Source organism: Chiloscyllium punctatum, chromosome 10 (genome assembly GCF_047496795.1).
Source record: "Chiloscyllium punctatum isolate Juve2018m chromosome 10, sChiPun1.3, whole genome shotgun sequence".
NCBI lineage: Eukaryota > Metazoa > Chordata > Chondrichthyes > Orectolobiformes > Hemiscylliidae > Chiloscyllium > Chiloscyllium punctatum.
In genome coordinates this window covers 78,443,769-78,466,521 of record NC_092748.1, presented here as the reverse complement: position 1 = coordinate 78,466,521, position 22,753 = coordinate 78,443,769, and the positions used below count along the sequence as shown (strand labels likewise).

The window sequence follows — 22,753 nt, the reverse complement described above, 5'->3', positions numbered from 1 at the left end:
CTATTTTAATTTCTTATACGGCAGAATAAGGCAAACTTTCTTATGACAAAATATGACAAGTTTCATTTCTGCTAAGCAACTATGTTCCTTATACTTCCAGGTTACATATCAAAATCTACTGTAGCACTGTTGCAAATAATATTGGCTTTCCTTGTAAACTGTGGATAGCTTTATTATTTGAGTCTATTTCCAAATTGAACAGACGACAGTAATAGTTTAAATGAGAAATAGCTTTCATTCTGCCAATGATCAAAAGTCAAAGAACCTTTGACTCTGATTTTGCCATGATAGTCCTTGCCATGGTCCTCCAATGTTACTCAACAATACGATATTGAAGTAGAAGTCAGCCATTCAACCCATGTCTGCTCCACCATTCGGTGAGATCATGCCTTCTACAAAGAAAATTTACAGCCCAGGAACAGGCCCTTCGGCCCTCCAAGCCTGAGCCAATCCAAATCTACTGTCTAAACCTGTTGGTCAATTCCTAAGCATCTGTATCCCTCTGCTCCCCACCAACTCGTGCATCTGTCCAGATGCATCTTTAATGAATCTACCATGCCTGCCTCTAACACCTCTGCTGGCAATGCATTCCAGACACTCACCACCCTCTGTGTGAAGTACTTGCCGTGTGTATCCCCCCCTAAACTTTCCACCTCTCACCTTGAAAGCGTGACCTCTCGTTATAGAATCCTTCAGCCTGGGAAAAAGCTTGTCTCTATCCATCCTGTCTATACCCTTCATGATTTTGTAAACCTCAATCAGGTCTCCCCTCAATCTCCTTTTTTCTAATGAAAATAAACTTAACCTACTCAACCTCTCTTCATAGCCAACACCTTCCACACCAGGAAATACTCGTGTAAACCTTCTCTGTACCCTCTCCAAAGCGTCCATATCCTTTTGGTAATGTGGCAACCAGAACTGTACACAGTATTCTAAGAGTGACCGAACCAACATCTTGTACAATTTTAACATGACCTGCCAGTTCTTATACTCAATATCCCATCAAATGAAGGCAAGCATACTATATGCCTTCTTGACCACTATCCACCTGTGCAGCAATCTTCAGGCTACAATGGGCCTGCACTCCCAGATCTCTCTGCCCATCAACTTTTCCCAAGGCTCTTCTGTTCATTGCATAACTTGCTCTAGAATTAGTCTTGCCTAAATGCATCACCTCACATTTGTCTGGGTTGAAAACTATCTGACACTTTTCCGCCCAACTCTCCAGTCTATCTATATCCTCCTGTATTCTTTGGAGTAGCAGAAAGCCTCAGGGACTGTCAATCTGCGTCATCTGCAAACTTGCTGATCATACCAACAGTGCCCTCTTCCAGATCATTTATGTATATTACAAACAACAGTGCCTCCCAACACGGACTCCTGTGGAACACCACTGGTCACCTTCTCCATTTCAAGAAACTCCCTTCAACTACTACACTCTATCTCCTGTTACTCAATCAGTTCTTTATCCACCTAGCCAGAACACTCTGCACACCATGTGACTTCACTGTCTCCATTAGTCTACCGTGGGGAACGTTGTCAAACGCCTTATTAAAGTCCATGTATATGACATCAACAGCCCTTCCTTCATCTATCAACTAGGTCACTTCCTCAAAGAACTCTAAGATGGTAAGGCACAATCTCCCCTGCACAAAATCATGTTGCTTATCACTGATAAGCCCATTCTTTTCTAAACATAAATAGATCCTATCCATCAGCACCCTCTCCAGCAACTTCCCCACCACCAACGTCAGCTCACTGGTCTGTAGTTACCCGGAATATCCCTACTACCCTTTTTGTACAGGGGACAACATGAGACGTTCCAGTCCTCCGGCACCTCACCTGTATTTAAGGATGCCACAAAGATATCTGTCAGGGCCCCAGCTATTTCCTCTCTCGTCTCCCTCCGCAACTTGGGATAGATCCCATCTGGTCCTTGGGATTTGTCCACCTTAATAACCTCTAGCCTACCCAACACATCTTCCCTACTTATGCCAACGTGATCCAGACTAATCAAACTTCTACCTCTAATCTTAAGATTCATCATGTTCATCTCCTCAGTGAACACTGATGCAAAGTAATCATTCAGAATCTCTCAAGTTCGACACACAGCCTTCCTCCATTATCCTTTAGTGGACCAATCCTCTCTCTAGTAACCAGTTGGCTCCTTATACAAGGATAAAATGCTTTGGGATTCTCCTTAATTCTGCTAGCTAAAACTATTTCACGACCCCTTTTAGCCCGCTTGATTCCTCATTTAAAACTTGTCCTACTTTTCCGATATTCCTCCAGGGCCTGTTCTGTTGTTAGCTGCCTAGACTTTATGTACGCTTCCCTTTTTCTCTTGGCTAGTCATACAATTTCTCCTGTCATCCACGGTACACAAATCTTGCCCTTCCTATCCTTTGCCTTTAACAGGACATGCCTATCATGCACCATCTTTGAAAGCCTCCCACATCTCAAATGTGGACTTCACTTCAAGTAGCTGTGTCCAATCGACATTTCCCAACTCCTGCCTAATTTTGATAGAACTGGCCTTGGCCCAGTTTAGTACTCTTCCTTTAGGACCACTCATCTTTATCTACAAGTATTCTAAAACTTACAGAATTGTGGTCACTGTTCCCAAAGAAATCCCCCACTGTAACTTCTATCACCTGTCCTGGCTCATTCCCAGTACCAGGTCCAATATGGCCCCTTCCCTCGGACTATTGACATACTGCTCTCGAAAACTCTTTATCTATTTGTTCTTCTACCTCATGCTCACTGTTGGGAGGCCTGTAATATAGCCCCAACAATGTAACTGCACCCTTCTTATTTCTCGGCTCCACCCATAATGCCTCACTACTCACGCCCTCTATAGTGTCCTCCTTTAGCACAGCTGTGATATCGTCCCTGACCAGCAATGCAACTCCACCCCCACTTTTACTTCCCTCCCGGTCCTGTCTGAAGGGTCTATATCCTGGAACATTTAGTTGCCAATCATCATGCCCTTCCTTCAACCAAGTCTCTGTGATTGCAATAACATCATACGCCCAGGCACCAATCCAAGCCCCAAGTTCATCTGCCTTACACACTATACACCTTGCATTAAAGTAGATGCATTTCAGGCCATTTGCTCTTTGCCTACTCTTCCCTTTATTAATGCTATCTTCAGAATTCTTCCAGTCTCCACTTCACTGCCTACTTGTCTTCTCTTCTGGTTCCCAGTCTCCTGCCACATTAGTTTAAAACCTTCCCAACAGCAGTAGCAAAAACTCCAAGGACATTGGCTCCGATCTGGTTCGGATATAGAGCGCCCAGTTTGTAATAGTCTCACCTTCCCCAGAACCGGTCCCAATGTCCAACAAATCTGAATCCCTCCCTCATCTCTCAAGCCATGTGTTCATCCTGGCTTTTTTCCCCCCCCATTTCTACGCTGGCTAGCACGTGGTTCTGGTAGTAAGCCTGAGATTACTACCTTTGAGGTCCTCCTATTTAACTTCTCTCCACGCTCCCTAAATTATTTTTTCAGGACCTCATCTCGTTTTCTACTTATATCCTTGGTGCCTATATGCACCAAGACAACTGGCTGTTCACCCTCCCCTTTTAGAATGCTCTGCAACTGATCAGTGACATCCCTGACCTGAGCACCTGGGAGGTAACATACCATCCGGGAGTCCCGTTTTTGGCCAGAGAACCGCCTATCTACTCCCCTCACAATAGAATCTCCTATGATTATGGCCTTAAGAGTCTTTTTCCCACCCTTCCGAACAGCAGTGCCTGCCACAGTGCCATGACCTTGACAACTGTTGCCCTCTCCTGGTGAGCCATCTCCCCCAACAGTACCCAAAACTGCATACCTGTTTTGGAGGGAGATGACCACAGGGGACACCTGCACTGCCTTTCTAGTCTTTTTCTGTCTTTTGCTCACCCATTCACTATCTCCCTCAGCAATTCTAACCTGCGGTGTGACCAGTTCACTAAACGGGCTATCCACGACCTCCTCAGCATCGCGGATGCTCCACAAGTGAGTCCATCCACAGCTACACAGCCATCATGTGGTCAAACAAGAGCTGCAGCTGGACACACTTCTTGCAAGTGTAAGAGTCAGGAACATCAGACACTCTCCTAAACTCCCACATCAAGCAAGAGGCACATGTCACGGGTCTGAGGTCCCCCGCCATTGTAAGTTTAGCTTTATATAAACTAACTAAAACCAAGAATGCTCAAATCCTCAACTCCTCTTTTCTGGTCTTTTACCCAGAACTCTTGAGTCACTGGGATGAAAACATTGGGATCGGAGTCTTGAACATATTTAGTAATCAAGCATGTCGCTCTTGGTGTGAAAAAATGCCATAGATTCACTACCCTCAGAAAGAACTTCCTCCACTCCCCTCAAGAAAAGCTGTACCCAGGAACAACCTAGTAATCCTTGTGTGGACTGCTTTTAATGACTAAGTCTTTTCTTTGATTAGATGTCCCAAACTGCTCATGATATTCTGTGGTCTAACCAGTATTTGTATTGGTTTAGCAAAACTTTTATACTCCACTCCCTTTAAAATAAAAGGATATTTTCATGTGCCTTCCCTTTACTCTGTTGAATTCACATACTAGATTTTTGTGATTTAATCATAAGGAGCCTGGAATCATGTGGTACAGCTTTCTGCAGTCTCTCTTCAGTTAAAAATTCATTTCCTCAATTCTATCCGCAAGAGCATAACCTCATTTTCCAATATTCTTTTCCATGTGCCAAGATTTTGGTCACTAACAACCTGCCTATAACCCTTTGCATTCCTTGTTCTTCCTCACCAGCTGGCCCCTGTGGTGCTCTACAAGTTACAAGCTGCAATCCTGGAAGGGTCCCCCAACTCTTCTCATCACTATCTTCTTTCAGTTAGCCAGTCCTCTTTCCATGTTAGTATTCTATCCCAACACTATGGGCTCTTAGAAAGTAGCCTTGTGCCCCTCTTCTGTACAGTTAAATTGGACTTCTGATTGGTTCCACTCAATTGTCTAGTGGCAGCCAGGAAATCTCCCATAATGGATTTTCTGAAGGCCATTACCCCTTGAATCAAAAAGGGGTATCATTTAGTTGCTCTCATTCATATGGATTCAGAATCCTGACCACTACACCTTTCAGACCTTAAATGCTCGTTGTCAAGTCAGTTTTACAAATAACCAAATATTGGATGAGCCACAATTTTATCCAAATAATTCAGCAACTGCCTGAGAAGAACGAGATTGTTCACCACAGATGCTTGGTTTGTTGCGTTTGTACAGGACATTGGTTAGGCCACTGTGGGAATATTGCATACAATTCTGGTCTCCTTCCTATCAAAAGGATGCTGTGAAACTTAAAAGGGTTCAGGAACGATTTACAAGGATGTTGCCAGGGTTGGAGGATTTGAGCCAAAGGGAGAGGTTGAATAAGATAGGGCTGTTTTCCCTGGAGTGTCAAAGGGTGACCGTATAAAGGTTTATAAAATGATGAGGGGCATGGATAGGATAAATGGACCAAATTTTTTACCTGGGGTGGGCAGTCCAGAACTAGAGGACATAACTTTAGGGTGAGAGGGGCAAGATATAAAAGAGACCTAAGGGGCAACATTTTCACTCAGAGGGTGGTACATGTATGAATGAGCAGTCAGAGAAAGTGGTGCAACATTTAAAAGGCACCTGGATGGGTATATGAATAGGAAGGGTTTGGAGGGATATGGGCCAAGTGTTGGCAGGTAAGACTAGATTGGGTTAGGATACCTGGTTGGCATGGATGAGTTGGACCAAATGGTCTGTTTCCGTGCTGTACATCTCTATGACTCTAAATGCATCAAGATGCCAATCAAGCCAAATACCCAGTTAATTTTGAAATCTCCATACATCAATTTCTGGTGGTAGCAATCTCCATACCTGCCTTAGCATATTAGATGCTGTTACACCTCCTTTTTTTGTCTCCAGACTTGATATTCAAATATTCACCTGGTCACACTCATCACCCACCTTCCTCAAGGAGGAGTTCATCCAATACTCTCCTGATAGTACCCTAACCCAAACAAGTGCTGCTGATTAATGCTGGCACCTCGTCCATGAAATTCTAAAACTTTAAAATTCTCATGCTCAATCATTCATGGCCCTACCTTCCTTCATTCCTCTAAATTCGCCCATCCCTAAAATCTTTCGAGAATTGTGTTTTTTCACCTGAAAGTTTTAATACCTCATTTTACCAATGGGAGCCACATGGTCTGCATTGAGCATCTCAAATCATAAAACTTCCGCTCTTTAAGATAGTCCCATTTGACTAAATTTTAGCTACTGCTCCTAATAGTATCTTGAATTCATGTCGATTCTCAGATGATACTCCTGCGAAGTACCACAGAACATTTTACAATTTAAAAAAGGTACTATGTAAAAATGTTAGCTGTTTCAGGCTTATCTTAGTTTCTCAATCTAACAGCAAATTCTGTACCAATAATGAATGTAAAGTTTCAAAAACATGTACTAGCATTTTATGTTTGTGGTAGAGGTAACGTTGAAAAGAAAATTAAAGCTAAATACTCACATGAGGGAATCAGGAAAGCTAAAGAAAATGAAGAATTAAGAAAACAACAAAAGGAGTAAGTAAAGAATAAGAGTTTTAACATAAAGCAGGAAGAATAAATTGTAAGGAATTGAAAGATTTGATTGTCATTAAAAATCAGTAGTTTTGAAATACAAATAAAAATAGTACCAAGGAAAGAAAATACCTCAATATGAAGATAAGCTACAATTTAAAATAAATTATGTCATTCTAATAGCTGTGAACAATGCTTTAGTTTTGACAATTGATGCGGTTTAGACATTTTCAAACTGTGACATTACAATTCAGTGGCATGTTTATGTGAAGTTAAGGGATTCCATCTCTTTCCAGAGTTAACAGTACTCATTTTTACCAACTGTGAAAGTCTGCACTAAGAAAAATCACTTTCATAATAAGTACATTATGTTGAGTTGGTCAGCTTCCTGATCATTCCACTGACCAAGAAAAGGTAAAAGTCTAGTAGTCAAGTTTATTTAAATAGTGCACAAGAATAAATTCAATTAGTTTGAAATACAAAATTTTCAAGTGGTGGATAAGCAACACCAATGTTTTTTTAAACAAAGTGTTTCCAACCACCTCAAGATTTCTTCAGATACTACAAACTGAGCTGTACTTGCTCAGTGAGTTTAGTTTTCAACCTCTTCATAAAAGAATGCTTAAAATAGAACTTAGAAAACATTTCCAGTTCATATGCACCTCAATTTAATAAAGTTAATAGTACTCAAACTACCAAATTCAGACACTTCAGATCTGTCCAAGTTTAAAATCAAATTCTGTATGGATATTTTATGGCAAGCATCTTCGATAACGCATTTCTTATTGAAAAAAAACATTTTAATGAATGTACAAAGTATATTATTCAGATTGCAAAATCATGGCCCCCAACAAAGAATCAGAAGAGCCTATACCTAAAACATTAACTTCTCTTTGCACCAGATGTAGTCTGACTCAAGCATTTCCAGATTTTGTTTTTGCTAACATCTTTTTGGAGCAAATTTTTGTTATTACCATACAAAAGCAAAATGATCTATTCTTAGTTGCAGATACCAAGCAAACCTGAGACAATTAGACAAAAACGTAGCCATTAGATGCACAATAAATGATTTTAAAATGTTTTCATTCCTGTGATGTCTATATAAGCACACCTTGGTTTAAGTGGGAGGAAATATATTTCTGCCTGCAAGATCTGGAGTAAAAGAGCCTGCTAATTTAATCTAATTTGCAATGTGTTTGAACGACACAATAAATAAACAAACTTACTCAAAACATTAACACCGGCTGGAAACTGCAGAAATGGGAAGGGTATGTATACAAGTACCCAGTACACACAAAGTTTCTTACTACTTATGCGGCCCCAGTGGTTTGTAGCATATACCTAGTGCTGTTATTTTGCATAAGGAATGTTTAATCAAAATAGTTTTGCACACCTCGGATTCATCTTCCAGGCATCCTTGACATTTAACTACATTGCTACCATTAGCTTTATTGCCTTGCAGATGGTAGCAAATTAAGCAGGTCATTCCTACATTTGCCATCCAGTTAAGGACAATAGGCCATCCTCCTGGAAGTGGAAAGTCCATGGGCAAATCTGCAAGACCTGTAATCCCATTTAGTGAGGGGCCAATACTGAAAGAGCAAACACAAAGGTATCTCAAACTGAAGAGCTTGTAGGTTTCTAAAAAGTGAAGATGCAGAGCTTTAGGACCAGTGTGGAGCAAACTCTTCACAAGAAAACGTTTAACCCCAGCTTCAATGATAGGGCTTTGTGACAGCTGCAGACACAGCAGTTGCTAAGGTCCGATTCCCCAGTGCAAGACAGCATCTGATGCCCTGCCAGTTTCCTGACAGCACGACAGCCTGTATGCCTCTCCTAAGATTTCAATGCTGTGCACAATTAAGGTCAAACTGCCTTGTAATCTGCCCTGATTAGGTAGTTGACAGAGCCTGTCTTAGGGAAGAAAATCCAAGACAGGAATATGGTTGGAAGTGGACCCAAAGGGCCTCAGAACATTTTTCCATGGCCTTCCTCTTTGAAGGATCCTGAAAAATAAAATTTTCAAATGACTTATCCTAGATATCTTCATCAAAAGGATGAAGGTGGTTCCTAACAATTTCAGCATTTAATATCTATTACTAATTGATTTTGAGAAAACATTGGTTAGCCACCATCTTGACAACTCAGTGGCTTGCTGGCACATTTCAGAAGGTAGTTAAGAATCAATCACATTACTAAAGGCATGGCATTACATGGCAGAACTGAGTAAAAGACAGGAGATCTCTTACCCTAAAACAAAAACCAAGTGGGTTTTCCAAGAATTCGATAGTCACATGGTCTCTATTACTTACAATATCTTTCTATTTTATATTTAAATAACTTAATTTTCTTGCTGTGATACAATGTGAAAGCATTTTTAGAAATCAGACCAGGATTGCATTATTAATTCAGTAACTGCTATGCCACTACTGTTACTGTTAATGTTCAACTATCCATAATACTCTCCACTGCTACTGATGGTTTTGTATGATATGAAGTAAATTAACAATAGTCCTAAACTGCTCAGTGAAAATAATCATTCAGGCCTCTGTGTATCCACGAAACCATATTAATGTTCCACTAGTGATGTGAATAGCGTTAAACAGCGGGGAAATAAAACTAAGAAGTGAAATTCTGTATTAAAAAATCCAAAATAGACCAAGGATCTCAAAATATTACTGATCCATAATCAGCACCTACAGTTTGCAACTGTCACAAGCAGTAATCCACGTAAAGAAAAATCAAAACCGTGGTAAAACAATCATAAGCATTCTAGCTCGCAAGTGGAACCATATAAGAAGTGAAGTGCATATAACTTGTATACAATGCAACTAGAGGTGATTTACCAATCCAACTGCAAATGAACTATGGAAGATTGAAATATTAATCTTAAACAGAATTAGGACTAAATTAAAAGTTGAGAGATACTGGAGACATTCCAGGTTATACCAAAGATGGAATTCATAGATGCAATACCATTTGGTGTAATAAACTTATTAGTGAATTCTTTGCTGGAGAAAATGAAACAATCCACCAAGCAGGTTCTCAGTGACAGCTATTGGTCTGTTCCAGAATTTAACAGGCTGATCTAATTACACCTCATTTCTGTGTGCCCCAGAAAAGCTTTGGAATTAGCCAGGTTAAATGAGAGGTTATAAGGATAGGGAGGGGATGCTTGAGGGGCTTGGCACAGACTCAATGGACTGAATGGCTTCTTTCAACACTAAGGATTCTATGACTTGTAACTTTTCCTTAATCAGAACAAGCAGCAAATTTTTTGAACTGGAAATGGCAATTTGCAAACTGGTTGCTTTATATAATTATACAAGAGTGACTTTGATTAATAAGCAGAAGTTATTGTCTGTAGGGAGCTTTACAGCACTAAGATTGTGACACTACATTTTTAAAGCCATTTCCCCTCAGGAAAAATGAATGAGGTCATGATTGATCACATTTTCTCTGCTTCTGCTGTACAGTTATAGATACTGAATCAATTGACTTTGGCTAAATGTCTCACCTTCTCCATCAAGGATTGAAAGAGTGACTTGATATTTGCATATTTTTATAGAAATAATTTTACTTGAATTTATTAATACAAAATTCTTGAAAGTAGCAGCAAAATATTGCCACCAGGTGGCCAACTTTAACCCTTTGCCGTAGGTCAGGTGTATCTACCAATAAGTCGGTTAACTCAGGTCAATTAAATGCAGACTTAAGATGAGAGAAAGCCATGATGGGTGTAATAGCAAATAATTGTAATAAAATAAACCGTAATATCAAATTATAATTAACATAATTCAGCTGGATTGCACCATTCAGAATTTTTATAAAAGGCTGAAGTAAGTGCCACATTGGTAATCACTTGTCCTCAATTTGACTAACTTCTAGCTTGAAATTGTTCTGGTTGTCGAACAGAAAATGATTGTTTACCTGACTGCATGAAGATCAACACTATAAACAGATATTCTGCCATTGAAAACTTAAAATTCAGGGGTGTTATACTCTGCAAATCTCACCGGCCAAATTCCAAGAGAGTGGAATGGACTCTGGATTCTTCATCCACCAACTCTTCTGCTGCAACCAACCGTTTGTACTTGCGTTGTGGTTTATAAACGTCCTTTGAAATTAAAATAATTCAATGTTCTAGTAAACATGCAAACAAAACAGCCGAGCTTTCAATGCAGTAAAGCTTCAAAAAGGTACAACACAGGTTTTATCCAACAAATTTCAACACAGGGTATATGATCAAAAGTTCAATGCATTGAAATAAGTTTACAAGACAAATTTTAAAATGAGAGTTACTGGATGCAGGTTAGGATAAAGGTAATGGAGTAAGCTTAAATTTATGTTGGGGAGACGATGAGAGGTAGATCAGGAAAACAATAGAATACTCAAACCTGGAATCAGCCAAAAGGATTCAGATGTGCTGAGACAAGGATGGAGTCAAGTGATATGTTGGTGCAAGGAGGTGATTTTAAGCATAGATATATGGTTAGAGACTCATTTTGGATTTAGATACAATACCAAGGTTGAGGACAATCTGATTTAGTCTTAAACACTTACCAGAGAGGGATGGAATTGCATGGCTAGAAAATGAGAGTGTTTTTTGTGGGCCAAAGGGTTATGGCTTTGGCTCTCCCAATACTTAGTTGGAAGAAATTTCTGTTCAAGCAATGGTGAATGTTGTCTAAATATTGACAATCAAGAGTCTGTGAAAGGACAGGGCAAGTTAAAATGCGTGCAAACTCAAAATGGAAGGAAATTAATGCAATTAATCCTATGTTAATTATTTGATTTCAAGTGATTGAGACAGTCAATGAATTACTCATTTTTCACATGACTGCATCCCAGAGTTCTGAAGGAGGAATGTAAGGAGATTGTGGAGGCAAGGTTAACATGCAATTCAGTTGGCAAATAGGAAGTCAAATGCAATGTCAGCATTTATTTCAAGAGAGCTCGAATACAAGTGTAGAGATGCATTGCTGAGGGTGGAAAAGGCTCTGGTCAGACTGCATCTGGAATATTGAGAGCAGTTTTGGGCCCTGTATCTAATGAAGGATGCGCTGGCCTTGGAGGAGGTATACAAGAATGGTCCTGGGAATGAAGGGCTTTTCACAGCAGTGGTTGAGGACTCTGCATCTGTACTTTATGGTGTTTAGAAGGATGAGGGGGAATCTCACTAAAACTTACAGAAAAGGCCCAGGTAGAGTCAATAGGGAAAAGAGGTTTCCATTGATAGGTGCAACTAGGACCCATGGGCACAGTCTCAAAGTGAAGGGATGATCCTTTAGAACTGAGTTGAGGAATTTCTTAAGTCAGCAGGTGAAGCATTCAGCCTCCGCAGCCTTCTGTGGCAATAAGTCATTAAGTATATTTAAGACAGAGATAGATAGGTTGTCGGGAGAAGGCAGGAAAATGTGGTTGAGTAACGTATCAGCCTTGACCAATGGGACAAATTGCCTAATTCTGCTCTGATATCTTATGGTCAGATCTAAGGACATAACATTAACAAGCTATGCAACAGAAATCAAAATCTACAATATCTGTTCCCAAAACATCAAACATATTAGAAAAACCTATTCCTGATGGATATAGCAGTATATTTTAAAACACAAAATTAATGCATAAATATTTCCAGCACAACGTTTTTACTTTGACAATTCAATCCTATGAGCAATAGGTGGGTGGAGCTGTAAAAGATGTCCTTCACTGCACTGCCTGCTCTTGCTATAGTTTTCATGCTGATTGAAGAGAGCTAGATAAAATTAATAGTTAGGAACAAATTGAACATTCAAAGGAAACACAGTCAGGCAGTTTGCAAAAACAGCATGCTCCAGAAGATTGACTGAAAAAGCAAGTTTTAGGTTTTACTCGCATTGCTAAGATTTGCTTTAGAAAGCAGAGGAAGTTCACAATGTCCCTTTGGAGTTTACATTTGGTAAAGCCTTCAATTATCAGGAGGAAATGTCCTTTTAGATTACAAACCATACAATAGTTTATCTAGTACATCTTTCATAACAACAATTTAAATTGTAATTCTTGTGTTTACAACAGGCAGATGCATCATTAAAATTTATCAAACCACATTTACATTACTCAAGTATCAGTGTGATTATGTCATCTTATAGTTAAGGTTTTCTAGAAACAGAGCTTTATTGGGTTCAAAATCTCTGGTTTCCACGTCGCTCTGCTCCGTTACTCCTCTTGTCAATCACCTCTCTTTCACTACCTTCCGCACTGCCTATCTACATGAAATTAAAGAACTGTGGATACTGGAAATCACAAACAAAAACAAACTGCGAGGCAGACACAGATTTGCAGCATCTGTGGACTGAAAGTAGAAGTAATTTGTGGGGCCCAGGTATCACTCTTCAGAGCTGTTAATTCTGCTTTCTCTCCGCAGATATGCCAGACCTGCTGTATTTTCCAGCAATTTCAGTTCTTGTGCCCATCTACATGCCTCTTTATTCAATTATCCTACACCCTTTCTTTTGGGTCATTTGAGAAAACCTCGAAATTACTTCACCAGTGATATGTCAACTCTTCTTCCCCCTCAACTTTAGAACTAAATATTTTGCCCGATTGTATCGGTCATGATTCATTGTGTGATTGACCAATCCTTTTAAAGGAATAAATGCAATGCTAGATAAATTACACAAAGAATAGCTGCATAAAGTACACTTGAGAGCGAGGATAACCAAGCAGAATTTGAAAATAAATAAAAAACTTTCCAAATGATAACGGGCACAATGGTTAGCACTGCAGCCTCACAGCGCCAGAGACCCGGGTTCGCTTCCCACCTCAGGCGACTGACTGTGTGGAGTTTGCACATTCTCCCAGTGTCTGCGTGGGTTTCCTCCGGTTTCCTCCCACAGTCCAAAAATGTGCAGGTTAGGTGAATTGGCCATGCTAAATTGCCAGTAGTGTTAAGTGAAGGGGTAAATGTAGGGGAATGGGTCTGGGTGGGTTGCGCTTCAGCGGGTCGGCGTGGACTTGTTTGGCCAAAGGGCCTGTTTCCACACTAAGTAATCTGTAAATAACTGATAAATGTATTTTGCAAATTAATGTTTCAGTAATGGAATTGGGAGTGACACAGATGAAAGTCAACTTTTTTAATATAAAAGAATTTCTACTCACAGAAACTTCTATGACTGTTTTCATAGCCTTGTCTTTGCGCTGCTTAAAGTCATCATCCTATTACAGAAAAATTCAAAAGAAAATTTTATGGCATGGACTTTAATAGAGCTGTTGCCAAGCATCTTAAAAACGTTTCACTATTTATTTCTAATAATAGAAGCAACTCAAAAGTGAGTATTTTGGTGATGAATGTTTTGATCCCTTTTGTTTATTTGGAATTAGTTTCTGAAATCAGCATACAAACTTCCTACAACTAAATGACTAGTACACAGTCAGCATTTCTGTGCATTCAGCAGAAACAGGAAGTTGTTTTGAGCTGGTTGCAAGATGGAGGCAGTCTGTAGTGAAAGGGATTCAGACTGCAACAGTTCAAGGTCCTTTTGCTGGCATATGTCACAGGTATTGTGTGTGTATGGTGGCGAATGTAAGCAGCTCTCTAAAAAGTGTGCAAAGTACTTTATTAAAGTTACTACTTGGCAAAACAGGGACATGGGAACCCACTGGGAATCTGTTAGCAACACTGAACACTTTATTGCAAAGACTTAATTCTGAGAAGAATGTAATGTGATCAGCATAAAGAGAAATGGTCCTCTCTGTAATTCAAAGCATGTTACTCACAGAAAGAAAACACAGTTTACTCGAAGGCATTTTTAATCAATTTGTGCATTAAAGGCTTTAAAATGTGAAAATTCATTCTCATTCTAAGTGCAAGTCAATCGCTTTCCAAAGAAAATTGGTCTTTACAGAAATTTTAACACTTTCAAAGGATAACAGTCTCAAATTTTCCAATGCATGTAAAGTTTGGGGGGGGGGGGGGGAAGGAAGAGAAAGAGGAGGTGGTGGTTTAAAGAAGAATTTGATCCCAGCTGATTTACTAGCAAATATCCCGAAGGGATATAGTTTTACATTTTAGATAAATTTATATTTTAGATGGAGGTCTTTATAGAGAACTGATTGAAATAGCTGTTCAGAGGTTCACATACTTAGTACATACAGATTTAAAAATGTAGTTATCAGATTCTCTTTCCTTTATTATTAATGATTTTCAACACTTATCTCTACTTTTGATTTTAACTTTCTAGTCAAATATTAGAACGTAAAGAGAAAAAAACCAAAACAAATGGGAAAATTTACATATCTTCAAGTGTTTCATATTTACACTATAACAATAATTTAAACAAACTGGGAAACTCACCTCAAGCAGACTATGAACTTTTTGAAATTGGGAAACTGAAAAAGATCGAATGTAATCACCCATCTCTTCTCTGGTCTCAATTGCACGTTTTACCAACCACTTGAAAATGAGAATAACGGAGGTGACGTGTTACTCAGCAAAACTGTAATGCTGTTTCTCATTTGCCTCAAAAACTTATCCAAGATTACAAATACAGTAACAAAATTTACAACTGCCAACCCAAAGGTTTCAGCTAATGCAAGTCTACCTTCATAATAGCTGTTTTAACACAGTGGTAGATTCAGAGAGAAAACAGAGGGAGCCAAAAATTGTTAACTTAAAAAATAACACTGAAAATAATGACAACTTGCTGTTGATTTATGCAAAACCTTGTGGGATAAATGCACTAAGATTATGGGCCTTTAGAAGGATTCTCTGGTGAGATAGTACTCAAAGCAAGCAAAGAGATTTAGAATAAAAACCCTTAAATTTGAAACAGAAACAAAAGCATTCAAAATAAACTAGAACAAATCTAATCTAATCTATAAATGCAGGGGTATGGGTGGGTTGCGCTTCGGCGGGTCGGTGTGGACTTGTTGGGCCAAACGGCCTGTTTCCACACTAAGTAATCTAAAAAAATTAGGCATTTCCACAAATTTTGATGAACTCTTCTTTGAAGATACACCAATGCCTCAAGGAATCATGACCAATGATAGAAAGTGAAGCAAAAAGTGATTTAAAATCAACTTACAAATTGGTAATTTTTGCTACCTAATAGTATGCAAGTGCTTTTAATTTAAAGTAGCTCTGGAGTCAATCACAATTTTATATCAGATATATGACAAACATGATTCAATTATGGAGCCACTTGAAATGGCTTTTTATCTTTAAAAGAATAAATCACATTTGTAGAGGTAACAGTAGCAATAGTTTCATGATATCAAACATTAAGGAACACAAGTAATTCGTATTTTCTGAAGCATTGGGCTCATTACAAGAATGCTGCAATATTCAGAACAATTAAGTTTTTCAAATTACAGAAATTATCTTTAATAAAACTGACAACTGGTCAGAAACAAAGTCCTTACCTGAATAACAGGGAATATGTGTATGAAATCCAGACCCTGGATCTGATGTGGTTCTAAACGATGTGGACACTTCATAGTTGGCAAAACAGACACAATCTTTTCCGTCAATGCTCTGTGTAAAAACATAATGCAAAAAATAACCTTCCAGTCATATTATAGGGTAATTACAAGATAACTGGAGAAAAGGTATCCATAGAATACTAGCTATAAAGAAAGATGATTGTGATTTTAAACTATGACATAATTCAGTTTTATAGCATTCATTGAAATCCCATGCAGGCTTTCAGTATTCAAATGTGATGTTATCTGAACCCTATATTCATATCCACAGCCCTCTAATGGTGATTAATTCTGTTCCAGCATTTCTCACTAGCTGATACATCCTAGCTTCCGAGCCCATTTGCTTAACTTAACACTTCACTGTATCTAGTCTAGTCTTTAAAATCCTCAAAACCCAAGTAGATGTGCTTTCTGTCAACTCTTCATTCCTAAAGAATATATCAGGCAAAACATATTCTTATCTGAGCAAAGAATCAAGACATTTTATAACATTCAAATTTTCACAATAAGGAAAGTGATTTTGGTCATAGCTGAAGTTTAAACAATTATATTTCATTCAACCATGAAGATTAATCAAAATATTTCAAGCAACTTACATTTTCTGACCAATTGTAGAATTTTCTTGAAAAAGCAAATCAACATCAATATCAAAGCTGCATGTTGTAATACACCACGTCATCCCACCCACAACCTGTGAAGAAAATGAAAGTCATACTTTTCCCAAAGTTATAAAATGAACAACAAATAGTTTTATACACAGATATAAGCAAAATTACTTGATATAGAACAAAATCTATGAAGCAAAGCTTGCGTTCCATTTTATATTTCTGCCCATCATTCAAAAATCCATAAAGTTAAAACAGCAATTTTCAACAGAAAAATTGAGCACAGGTACTCACTCTTTTTCTTTTATGCAGGCACCAATTTTTATCTAATACAAGCAATCATATATTACATTATAACATTTAAATATGAGCTGTGATTGATCATTATGACGTGGCTAGCTGGCAAAAATGTCACACTAACTTATCAATTCCAACACACTGACTTCTGGCCACGAATTAGAGTAATGACAACATATTTACAACAGTGAAATTATTAATTTGGTAGGATAGGAAGAGAATTGAATTTACAATTCTCACCTTGTCAAATGGTGATAATCCTTTAATTCTTGCCCTGAAGTATCCAGCAGCAACCAGCAATTCTAAAATTTCTGTCAATTTTATACTTTGCTCCTCATCTTCACGAGTTTCAACCTGAAAAAGAGAAAAATCTGATCATTACTGCGACAAAAATTGCAGTTCATCGTCTTACTTTAAAACTCTAGTGTTGTCAATGGACCAGCAATTAAGGTCCTTGTTTCTCGACTGCCTGTGGCATAGACACCCTCAAGTTAAATCCACCTGTAGTCTGCTTTCTCAGATACCAGCCTATGGTCCTCTGGCAGTAGAGCAGCTTTAATCCAGAGACCCAAACCAACACACTTAGGAGAAAAACTAATTGCTGAAGAAACTCAGCAGGCTTGGCAGTAGCTGTTGAGAGTCTAGATTAGAATGGTGCTGGAAAAGCACAGCAGTTCAGGCAGCATCCGAGGGGCAGTAAATTCGACATTTCGGGCAAAAGCCCTTCATCAGGAATACAGGCAGAGAGCCTGAAGGGTGGAGAGATAAACGAGAGGAGGTTTGGAGAGAGAAAGATTGAACATGGATGCCAATCCAACTCTTCTTTGGAACTGAAGGAAATTAGAATATTTTTATTTTATTTAATCATTCATGGGAAGTGGGCATCTCTGGCTAGGCTAGCATAACCCATCACTAATTGTTCTTGAGGTGAACTGCCTTCTTGAACTACTGTAAGGAGATCAACAATACCATTAGGGAGAGTTTCAGGACTTTAACCCAGTGACATTAAACGGAGTGTCAATATATTTCCAAATCAATGTACAGAGTGGCATGGAGGGGATTACCTCTTATACATTCCCCCAGCTAATGGATCAGTAATCCATGTGGACCACTAACTAGATGAAATACTGAGGGTGACAAAGACAGGGAATGTAGCCTGGTGGAGGTGCAATGTTCACTAAAAGGGGTGGCTCAACACCAACACTGACTGAACTAGATAAGACATACAAGACATCCAGTAAAATCATGGGGAGTCAAATTTAGTTAATATGAAACTCCAGTTGTGGTTACACACCCTTCCACCCAACAAGTCCATACTGACTCTCCGAAGAGTAACCCACCCAGACCCATTCTCCTATTATCCTAGATTCACCCCAAATCAATGCACCTAACCTACACATCTCTGAACACTACGGCAATTTAGCACAGACTATTCACCTAACCTGCACATCTGAGTTTGGACTGCATCAGTAGCAGCAAGCTACCCCAGTACAGATTCTAGCATACCTTTACTTTTCTGGGGTAAGCATGGTACCTGAGGACTGGCCACTTTGTGGTTGGTTGGGTTTGCAGGCAGCAGCAAAAAGGCATCAGTCATCGACAAGGTGGAACCAGCATCAAGAGTTGCAACTCTGATGTTGGTTGGTCTGGTACAGGTGACAGAAGAGAATCAGCGCAGTGGCAAAAGATAGCACCTGAACAGTGGTGATTTTAATGTTGTTTAGGTCTGGTGTAGACATTGGTGAGGCAGTGGTGAGAGGGAGGGTGATGCAGACATTGATGAGGTGGTGCTGGATCAGGACTGATGCACTTTCTTTAAACTATCTTTCTTATTCTTAAAACTATTCAAGCACTGGATCTTGAAAAAGCTTTTACCATTACTAAATTACACACTACCAACATGCTAGTGACCACTGACCAGAAACTGAACTTCATGATACAAGTACGATAGTCACAACATCAGAAACTAGGAATCTTGCAGCAACCGATTCATCAAAGCTTGTCCACTCGCAGCAAGGCATAAATCTGAAATGTGATGGAAAATGCCCCCACTTGCAAACTTAACACTCAAAGGTGACACCATGTGGGACAAAACAGCTCACTTGAATGGCACCATATCAACAAACATTTACTCCCTCCATCATTCAGCAGTTGGGTGCACCATCTACAAGATGCATTGTTGAAATTCACCAAGATCCTGTAGACTGCACTTTTGAAACTAATGAACACCAGCACCTAGATGGATAAGGTGAACATATACAATTGCAATATTTAAAAGACATTTGGATAAGTGTATGAATAGAAACAGTCTGCAGGGATATGTGCCAGGAACAGGCAGGTGTCATGCTTGGCATGGACTGGTTGGTATCCATGTTGAATAATTCTGTACAAAACGTGCTGGAGAAATAGGTGTAGCAACATTTTTTTGGAATTCAGTTCCAAAGAGCCACAATGAGCTTGAAACATTAAATTGGTTTCTCTCACCATAGATACTGCCAAGTTTCCAAATGTCCTGTTTTCATCCCAGATCCCCATCTTCCACTATACTTTGTTTTTTTCTGCATATAGATTTCAATCAGTATTTTCATATTTTTATTTGCAGTACCTTGCTCCTACAATTAAGTTTGCTTGGGAACACAATCATTTAAACCATTCATCTTCAAAGTGGGCACAGCTACCGGCTGGGCAGACTGATGCATCAGAATAACACTCCCGGTAAACAGGAGAAAGTGAGGACTGCAGATGCTGATGAAGGGCTTATGCCTGAAACGTCGATTTTCCGGATCCTGGGATGCTGCCTGACCTGTTGTGCTTTTCCAGCACCACACTCGACTCCCCGTAAAACAGCCTAGCAAGTGGAAGGGAAGCATCAGACTCAGTCAGGTCAATGCAAGCTTAGCTAGAAGCTGCCAACAGACAGCAAGGCCCCTACATTGGGAAAGTTGCATCCTGAGCCTCTTCGGGCGGACTGCATTTCCATTCTCCCAGCCCCAGATAACAACAAGGCGGACCAGCTGTGGGCTACAGCAAAAAGAATGTAAATATAGACTCTTCCTGCAGGGCCTCCCGTTGCTGAAGAGGAGGGTTTACCCCCTGGACGTTAGAAAGGAGACTCCGCACCTCGATAACGTTACCCTCCTGGTCGTACTGTGGTCCCAGTTTAGAACCCGTTCGGAGCCGAGAAAAAACCGAAGCAGCCGCCATATCTCCCGAGACACCACGTGATCTAGCTGCCGCGCCGCACTGTGGGATAGCTGGTGGTGTTGATCACGTGGAGGCTGACGCGCATGAGCTAACAGGTATGTCCCCGCCCCTAAAGACCAGTCTCTCTTCCCCTGTCTATTTAAATGGAGGAAATTGTCTTTCCATTCAAAATTGAACCTTTAAGGTGTAATTAGGTGACGAAAGAGACGGTATTTCTTGTGGATGTTTAAATTAGGACAAAGGATGTAAACAGTTGACCCTCGAAATGTTTATTTTTTGCAGTTCTATATTTGGGTACCTCCAGAAAACGCTTACAAAGAATCCTGAGAGAGCTGTAAGAGCTTTGTAACTACACCACATAACCCCAGAGTCCAACAAGTGACGATGTTACATGGATAAAATTGGGTATGGTAGTTTAAACTGCTTAAATTGTCCATAGTGTCCAGGGATGCATAGGTGAACATAGAACATAACAGCGCAGTACAGGCCCTTCGGCACTTGATGTTGTGCCGACCTGTCATACTAATCTGAAGCCCATCTAACTGACACTATTCCATGTACGTCCGTATGCTTGTCTAATGACGACTTAAGTGTACTTAAAGTTGGCAAATCTACTACCATTGCAGGCAAAGCATTCCATACCCTTACTATCTCTGAGTAAAGAAACTACCACTGACATCTGTCCTATATCTGTCACCCCTCAATTTAAAGCTATGCCCCCTCGTGCTCGCCATCACCATACTTGGAAAAAGATTCTCCATGTCCACCCTATCTAACCCTCTGATTATGTTATATGTCTCTATTAAGTCACTTCTCAACCTTCTCTCGAACAAAAACAGCCTCAAGTCCCTCAGCCTTTCCTCATAAGACCTTCCCTCCATACCAGACAACAGTCCTAGTAAATCTCCTCTGCACCCTTTCCAAAGCTTCCACATCCTTCTTATAATGCAGTGACCAGAACTGTACATAATACTCCAAGTGCAGCCGGACCAGAGTTTTGTAAAGCTGCAGCATAACCTCGTGGTTCCGGAACTCGATCCCTCTATTAATAAAAGCTAAAACACTGTATGCCTTCTTAACAACCCTGCCAACCTCGGTAGCAACTTTCAAGGATCTATGTACATGGACACCGAGATCTTTCTGCTCATCTACACTACCAAGGTGCAGTAGTCAGGGGTAAATGTAGACTAATAAGGTAGGGAAATGGGTTTAGGTAGGATACTCTTTGGAGGGTCGGTGTGGAGTTGTTGGGCCGAAGGGCCTGTTTCCACATTGTAGGGATTCTAACTAAATCTAAAAACATGAAAACTAGAAACTGATATCAAACAAATTAAGTATGTGAAGGTGCACATTGTTAATTTATCACTGAATGGTGTCGCATGATAGTCGATACATAGGACTTTGTTCCCGCCTCTGTAACTGGATCCTCGACTTCCTGATCTGCAAATCACAATCAGTCATAGAGATGTACAGCACGGAAACAGACCTGGAAACAAACTTGTCCATGCCAACCAGATATCCTAACCTAATCTAGTCCCAATTGCCAACACTTGGCCCATATCCCCCTAAACCTTTCCCATTCATATACCTATTTACATGCATTTAAATGTTGTAATTGTACCAGCCCCCACCACTTCCTCTGGCAGCACATTTGTCACCACCTTCTGCATGAAAAACCTGAACCTCAGGTCCCTTTTAATTTTTTCCACTCTCACACTAAACCTATGCCCTCTAGTTCTGAACTACTCCAATCCAGAGAAAAGACCTTGTCTATTTGCCCTATCCATGCCTCTCATGATTTTATAAACTTCTATAAGGTCACCCCTCAGTCTCTGATGCTCTGGGAAAAACAGCCCTAGTCTATTCAGCCTCTCCCTGTAGCTCAAATCCTCCAACTCTGGCAACATCCTTGTAAATCTTTTCTGAACCATTTCAAGTTTCACAACAGCCTTCCGATAGAAAGGAGACCAAAATTGTACACAATATTTGAAAAGTGGCCTAACCAATGTCTTGTACAGCCGCACATGACCTCCTAACTCTTGTACTTAATACTATGTCCAATAAAGGAAAGCATATAAAATGCCTTCTTCACTATCCAATCTACCTGCGACTCCACTTTGAAAGAACGATGTACCTGCAAGGTCTCTTTGTTCTACAACACTCCCCAGGATCTTATCATTAAGTGGATAAATCCTGCTCTGATTTGCTTTTCCAAAATGCAGCACTTCACATTTATCTAAATTAAACTCCATATGCCACTTCTCAGCCATTGGTCCATCTGATCAAGATCCCATTGTACTTTGAGGTAACCTTCTTCGTTATCCACTATAGCTCCAATTTTGGTGTCATCTGCAAACTTCCAAATGATATCTCCTATGTTCACATCTAACTCATTTATATAAATGATGAAAAGCAGTGGACACACCACTGATACTTGTGGCACACTGCTGGTCACAGGCCACCAGTCTGGAAAGCAACTCTCGACCACCACCCTCTTTCTTCTACCTTCAAGCCAGTTCAGCATCCAAGTGGCTAGTTCCCCCTGTATTCCATGATATCATAGAATCCCCACAGTGTGGAAACTGGCCACTTGGCCCATTA

The 22,753-nt window shown here is 39.8% G+C and overlaps 1 protein-coding gene across 2 annotated transcripts in view; it reads right to left on the bottom strand.

Annotated features, from left to right (window-relative positions):
* The window catches only part of ccdc93 (CCC complex scaffolding subunit CCDC93), a 73,160-nt gene extending 52,968 nt beyond the window's left edge, over window positions 1-20,192 (bottom strand). The window contains exons 1-8 of one of the 2 annotated variants that reach the window (XM_072579618.1): window positions 20,069-20,192; window positions 17,189-17,302; window positions 16,643-16,737; window positions 15,987-16,098; window positions 14,920-15,018; window positions 13,725-13,781; window positions 10,604-10,704; window positions 6,536-6,553 (exon numbers count right to left, since the gene is read on the bottom strand). In XM_072579618.1, the coding sequence (XP_072435719.1) occupies window positions 6,536-6,553; window positions 10,604-10,704; window positions 13,725-13,781; window positions 14,920-15,018; window positions 15,987-16,098; window positions 16,643-16,737; window positions 17,189-17,302; window positions 20,069-20,152 (680 nt within the window). In that variant the 5' untranslated portion in view covers window positions 20,153-20,192. The remainder of the gene's footprint in view (window positions 1-6,535; window positions 6,554-10,603; window positions 10,705-13,724; window positions 13,782-14,919; window positions 15,019-15,986; window positions 16,099-16,642; window positions 16,738-17,188; window positions 17,303-20,068) is intronic. The other variant, XM_072579619.1, reaches the window with a different exon arrangement.
* Between the last annotated feature and the right edge of the window lie 2,561 nt (window positions 20,193-22,753).